General features: G+C 35.1%; 1 protein-coding gene across 1 annotated transcript in view; it reads right to left on the bottom strand.

The window, feature by feature from the left end:
• The window catches only part of HMGCR (3-hydroxy-3-methylglutaryl-CoA reductase), a 23,401-nt gene extending 17,088 nt beyond the window's left edge, over positions 1 to 6,313 (bottom strand). Inside the window, exons 1-5 of the mRNA XM_015820143.1 lie at positions 6,218 to 6,313; positions 3,839 to 4,031; positions 3,321 to 3,432; positions 2,446 to 2,533; positions 1,571 to 1,655 (exon numbers count right to left, since the gene is read on the bottom strand). Coding sequence (XP_015675629.1) covers positions 1,571 to 1,655; positions 2,446 to 2,533; positions 3,321 to 3,432; positions 3,839 to 4,003 — 450 coding nt within the window. The 5' untranslated portion in view covers positions 4,004 to 4,031; positions 6,218 to 6,313. The remainder of the gene's footprint in view (positions 1 to 1,570; positions 1,656 to 2,445; positions 2,534 to 3,320; positions 3,433 to 3,838; positions 4,032 to 6,217) is intronic.
• Between the last annotated feature and the right edge of the window lie 258 nt (positions 6,314 to 6,571).

Raw genomic sequence — 6,571 nt, 5'->3', positions numbered from 1 at the left:
ATGCCTATAGGAAGAGATACTGTTACTGTTCACATTTGGCATAAAGTAGAAAGGCTATAAAAATGTAAATAATATGGACAAACACATTTACAGAGTAAAACTGGGTGCATTAAAACATATTTTTAAAATTTCAAAGATTGTAAATTTTATTCTATCTTTGATACTGAAAGACATTGCTTAGGTGGACATTCCATAAATACGGAGCAATTATGATTCTTATGACCATTTATCCTATTTTACCTTGCAGAATAAAATCTCCATTACTGATTTCATAATATGTATGTAAAACTGTGTGCTCAACCACTGTGATTATTTCAATAGCCCAGTAAGAACTTTTTTAAAGAATAAAATATCAAAACAGTCATTAATACTTGTCAATTCATTTTAAAATGTTATCATTTTTTTCAAGTGTTCTCCAGATGCGGATTTCTTTCATTATCTTTTACAATGATATTGTTTCAAATAATTTGTTCAACATTTTTCAATCTTCCCATGATCATTTTAATATATTATCATATCTGATTACCTAATGACATGACACAATATGGCATGACATGATTACCTAATGACATGACATAATATGATTACTTACTTTTGAGGCTTTTAAATATATATTTTATTAATTTGATCTTTCAAATATTAAATTAATGTTTGTTATTAACTTTGACTATATCCAAATTTCTACTATTTTAGCATTTATAGCATAATGACTATAGGTAGTCCTCGACTTATGATCACAATTGAGCTCAATTTTCTGTTTCTAAGCAAGACATTTGTTAAATGAGTTTTGCCCCATTTTATGATCTTTCTTGCCACATTTGTTAAGTGAATCACTGCAGTTGTTAAATTAGTAACACTGTTATTAAGCAAATCTGGCTTCCCCATTGACTTTGCTTGTCAGAAGGTTACAAAAGGTGATCACATGATCCCAGGACACTGCAACTGTCATAAATATGAATCATTTGCCAAGTATCCAAATTTTGATCATGTGACCATGGGGATGCTGCAATAGTTGTGTGAAAAACGGTCACTTTTTTCAATACCGTTGTAACTTTGTACGGTCACTAAACAAACAGTTATAAGTTAAGGACTACCTGTATTAGTCTGAGCTATAAAGCAGTGGGCAGATCAAAACCAGTTTGTGAAAAACTAAGGGAATTTTTACATTGTTTCTTTTCTTTTGTGCCCCACTCTCACCATCATTATACAATCTGCAATATTATTATGTTGATCTATTTATCATGCTAAAATTGCAAAAAAAATTCAACTCACAAGCAAAACTGGCATTTTCTTTGATTACTATTGTATACATCTCTATTTAGCAGCCATACTGAGATGAATCTACACCTTGCTTGTATTTTTCTAAACATCAAGGTAGCATCTCAAGTAAGCTTCTTTTGCAGAAGTCATAAATCTCTTAAACATTAAACAATCTCTTAAACAAAATATACTCCAATTAATCTAGGCAATTATATAGGAGTTGTATTTTTACTTTAATTGTTAAAGGATTCTAAGTATGACATAAGATATTGTAAATACTTTTCTCAAGGAAGCTGAGAATTTGGCTGACCTGTGAGTTGGAACTGAGTGCAAATTTAGCTAATGCACTAGCTCTGGAGAGGTCAATCAGAAGCAAGAAGAATGGCAGCGCTTCACTGAAAGGCATAAAAAGCATATTGTTAATTTACATGTTACATAAACATGTAAAAACTGTACATACATCTTGATAAATACTTCAATAAGATTGCTAAATAATTTATTGCAAAACAAACTAACATTCAGAGATTTTTAACTGAAGGCATTTGTTCAACATTTCTTTGCTGTACTTAGGGCAGTAATGGGAAACTGAAGTCACAGGTAAGGCCAAATAGCATAAATTATAAACAATAACAACAAAAATGAAACACAGGGGCCACCAAGGGAACCTTCCTACCTATTTGGAAAAACTGCTTTCAATATTCACTGAATTTGAATTTGTGCATAGCTTTCAATAGGATTTTGTGGATTTAACTTTTGACCATTTAAAAGTGAAGAAATACACAATTTTGTGCCTCATCTCTTTCAAATTATGTTTTTGTATAAATAGGGGAAGTCATATTAGAAGCAGTGCATGAGTCGATTAGGTATAGCTTTACACATGCAATTATCCTTTAATGATATGAAATTAGATTATTCTGATGCCAGGTTTCAAAATTAGATTGCTCTTAGAATAGAATAGAGCTGGAAGGGACCCTGGGGGTCTTCTAGTCCAGCTCCCTGCTCAAGCAGGAGAACCTACGCCATCTCGGACAGGTGATTGTCTAGTCTTTTCTTAAAAATCTCCAGTGATGGAGCGCCCACAATTCCTGGGGGTAAGCTGTTCCACTGGTTGATTGTCCTCACTGTCAGGAAGTTTTTTTTCTTATTAAGCTGAAGCAAATTTTCATAGATATAATTAATACGTACTTCAAGCCTGTCAATTCTTTATCAAGGAAATGAATCACCACTGTACTGAAGACAAAGCTTGAGAAGATTGTGAACAGACCAGCAATACCTGCAAAATATATATAATTTATGTAATAAGCAGTATACAGAGCAGTACTTCTCTTTATACATTAATCTAAATCTTTACTCTGAAGCAAGTTTATCCAGATAAAATAGTACCATGATCCTGTTACACTGTTTTGTTTATATATACTGCTATACAGTTATCCTGAAATATTTTAATATGCAGAGCATTTTGTTACTGTAATATTTTTCTTCAATTTATCAAAGAGTGTTACCAGCCCATGAAATCTGTCCATAACATTCTTCTACCAGGTGACTGATTATAGCAGGTCATATATATAATTATATCAGTATAATTCAGTGAAGACAATCATCTTCTGCAGGATCATTTTCAATTAATTCTACAGTTCTGAGCAATGGACAAATTAGAATTTGTCTACATGGCAAAATTCAAAAGCTTAGTTTTTGCTTCTTCACAAGACCAATAGTTCTTAAAAAGAACGCATCTTCCTTCACCCAGTTATTTCAGAATCTTTCACCTTAAATAGCCTATATAAAATATATCAACCCCAGGTTTATCAAAGATTTTCATAATTTCAAGATAGAATCAGAATGAGCATCTATGCAAAACATAATATATCTCAATCCACAAATGTATAAAATATGCTATGAATTCCAGCAACACCAATTTTTTGTTTTACAGTATGTTTAGGACACAAATCTAAAACCCCTTTGTATATGTTATACCCAATTTGATTAGGGTATAGTCAAACCTGTTTCATACACATGCTTGTTTTGCTCTGATTACCATCTTAAAAATAAAAGTATCTTACCCAAAATATATTTTGAGCCAAGTTGCTTCAAATTTTGAAACTGGAAGTATATATAAAGGATTGCTATACATCGTGTGATTGTCAATATTATGATATCACTGCTCAAAACGTCCTGTGAAAGGAAAACATTTTGTTTATTCTCAAAATGAAAAAAAACACTACATTTTTGAAATCTGTTAAATACTTTCTCAATGTTTCACATATATAACATTTCAGAAATATAAACATCCTTATAATTATAATTTTATTAAAATAGTAGCCTTTTCATAGACACATATCTCCAAAAATTAGTGACATTTCTTTTAGTCAATTGCTAATATTAAAGTAAATATTATTCTCTTCATTCAAGCTTGACTTCAGTTAGTCACATGGACACTATAGGGGATATTTCCTTGACTTCCCAATCTTGTCTATAGTCTGAGATTTCCCAATTTTAAATTTCATTCAAATCTGATTTGCTTCAAGGATAGTATAGTAAAATAACAAAGTAATTTTAAAAATAACTTTTAAGTCTTTACCTCTTCAAATTTAGGGCATTCATAATTCCATCCACAGATCTTATCATTACCAGTGAACATCTTCATAGACATCATACAGATGGTAAGAGTTATAGTTCCCACAATAACTTCCCATGGGTGAGAGGCCACAAAAAGGCCATGCATTCGGAAGAGTCCTGACAGCATTTTCAAAAGTATTTGCACAAATCTAGGACTAAATCCAAATAAAAAATCTTTCTTATTATATGTTTAGGTAACAATCTAAATTTATGCTCCACACAAGTTTGGCTGATAACTAATCAATATTAAAAGGATAACATATGATAACAGGCAGCAAGAACAAAAATGACTACAGCCTATATTCCACAATTTAGTTCTTCATAAACTCTACACAACTTTCAGTTAAATCGAATGGAATCCACCTGCCCCCTACAATTGACTGGTAGTACATCTGAATCATTGGTAAATGGAACTTGAATCATATTTTATGTTTCATACATGACTTTTAACCTTAGAACCAGAGTGTTTCCTTTAAAAGGAATACTACCATATCATGCCTGGTTGAATTAGGAATCATACATCTCACTCTATCTGCAACATCACACAGACACTTTACAGTACTAGCCCAGATCTTGTCAAGTTAAATTAAACCTCCAGTTATTCAAATGTCCTCTGATTTGCTAATTTGCTTTATGTCTGCGTGACATCTGAGAGATCAGCATTCATGCAAAGACTGCCAAATATGGTCTGCCAGGGACCTGGATAGTTTTCTCACAGAACTATATGAGGCAGCATAGCAGGTATACTTTATCCATAACACTAAGCATGAGTGCACAATATGTACATGTAATAAAAATACTGAAACCCACAGGACGCCATCAATGTTTGATATACTGCATACAATGTTTGTAAGTTGCCCAAAGATGAAATGTGCAGCACACAAATCTAATAAACATACAATGCACAGCCCAACAACATTCAAGTACTAACAGAATCAGACTAAAAGATTCTTATTCCTAGTGGAAGAAAATGTAACCATTGCATATATTGTGAATCTGTGGCACCAGGGACTTTAATCATACTATTGTAATCAGATGAAAAAATGCATGAGCCAGGAAGTTTCAGTTGATTATTCTAGGGCCTTTCATATGCTGCAAAATATACAGCATCTTCTCCCCTCCCCCAAAAAAAACCAGATGTTACAAATGAGGTTATTAGTATCATTACAATGTACTGCAGTGAAGACCGTAGCTTACCTACTTCCTACCTACAATATTTCTGCCAATAACAAGAAAAATATGGTTTAGGGACAGAGTGAAAAAGGCTGTAAACCTAGAAAAGTGTTTCTTTTTTAATGTATATTTATTGGAGGGATCCAGTGTAAGTGTTAGAACAATTAACCAACAAATACAGTAAGAAGTTTGGTAAAAATGGAGGTGAGAGTTTAGCCTCAAATAAACCGTGGACTTGAACTAAAACTAACCTGTTCTGAATTAGGATTATATTGGATTTATTTACTTTATTAATTTATATAATTACACTAGGATGTAATTTAATCTGAAAATGGTTAAAATATTCTCAAGCTGAGCTAAACATCTATTAATTACACAGATACAAAAATATGGAAGTAATTTACCACTGTTTTCTTTCATTTTTTTATTAAATTTCTCAGTCTAGCCTACAGCTCTGGCATTCCCTGGTGCCTAACCATCCAAACAATAACCAGGCGTTATTTTCCAGGGTCTGTGGGCCACTTGCTGCAATGCAGTTCAAAAAAAAAAAAAAAATCTAACAAACTTCCCAGCCAGAACAAGGTATTTTAGATGTTAAAAAGTGGAGGTAAAAAGCACAAGACATTTACAAAAAGAAAAACTTCAGCATGGCTACTCTGTACTCTCAGCCACATCCATAAAGCATCTTTGCTATATATTAACAGTGTTGGTGCTTTAAAACGATCGCACGCCTTTTAAACCTGCCATCTAATGACCATTTTTTTTACGAACCGCCCAGTGCTATTAAATCACAAAATTTAATTGGCATTTCCGGTATGCTCTTTTTTTTCTTCTCTATTCCTACATCAGTTTCGTCTTAGGCCGAGAAAATAAATCTAGGACAAAAATACTGCTTCTTGATGTCCAAAAATACTGCGGTTAAGAAAAGCCATGTAAAAAGCCGGAAGAGGCCGTCGTGGATGGAAGAGTCTCAGGGAGGCCACGACGTGCATCTCTCCAAGGCGGAGATCCGTGGGAGAGCCGCACGGGGCGGGGTGTCCACCTGGGACACACCGTTCCGACCACCCAAGGCAGGGCCTGGGGACGAGGTACAGGCGCCCAGAGCCGGGAGCGATGAATGAACGGCCCGATTACCCGAGGGATCTCCATCCCTTCCTCCCTAGCCTACCATAGCTCCACGGACGGCCCCACTTCGCTCAACGGAGAAGGGGAAGGCAGCTGACTCCGAGCTCCTGAGCGCCTTTCTTGAGGCAGGAAGAGAGAGAGAGAGAGAGGGGCTCCTTGACCGACCCAGCCTAGAAAGTCCCCTCCAGTCGCGCAAGACTGGCCGTAGCGCGCCTGATTGGAATGGCTCTCCTCATCCCCCAAAACCATGGTGACCTCGCCCATAAACCAACGCGCTACAAGATAACCAGGCCAAAGATAACACTTCTGAGCCAACGAAACGACCAGTACCTCTCCTCTTAGAAAACGGCTGGGATGGTGAGTTGAAGCCGGCAAGGCGCTGGCCTCCTCTCCTCCT

This window comes from Protobothrops mucrosquamatus, unplaced genomic scaffold (genome assembly GCF_001527695.2).
Source record: "Protobothrops mucrosquamatus isolate PMUCROS unplaced genomic scaffold, P.Mucros_1.0 scaffold1076, whole genome shotgun sequence".
Lineage (NCBI taxonomy): Eukaryota > Metazoa > Chordata > Lepidosauria > Squamata > Viperidae > Protobothrops > Protobothrops mucrosquamatus.
This window is presented reverse-complemented; position numbering and strand designations above follow the sequence as displayed.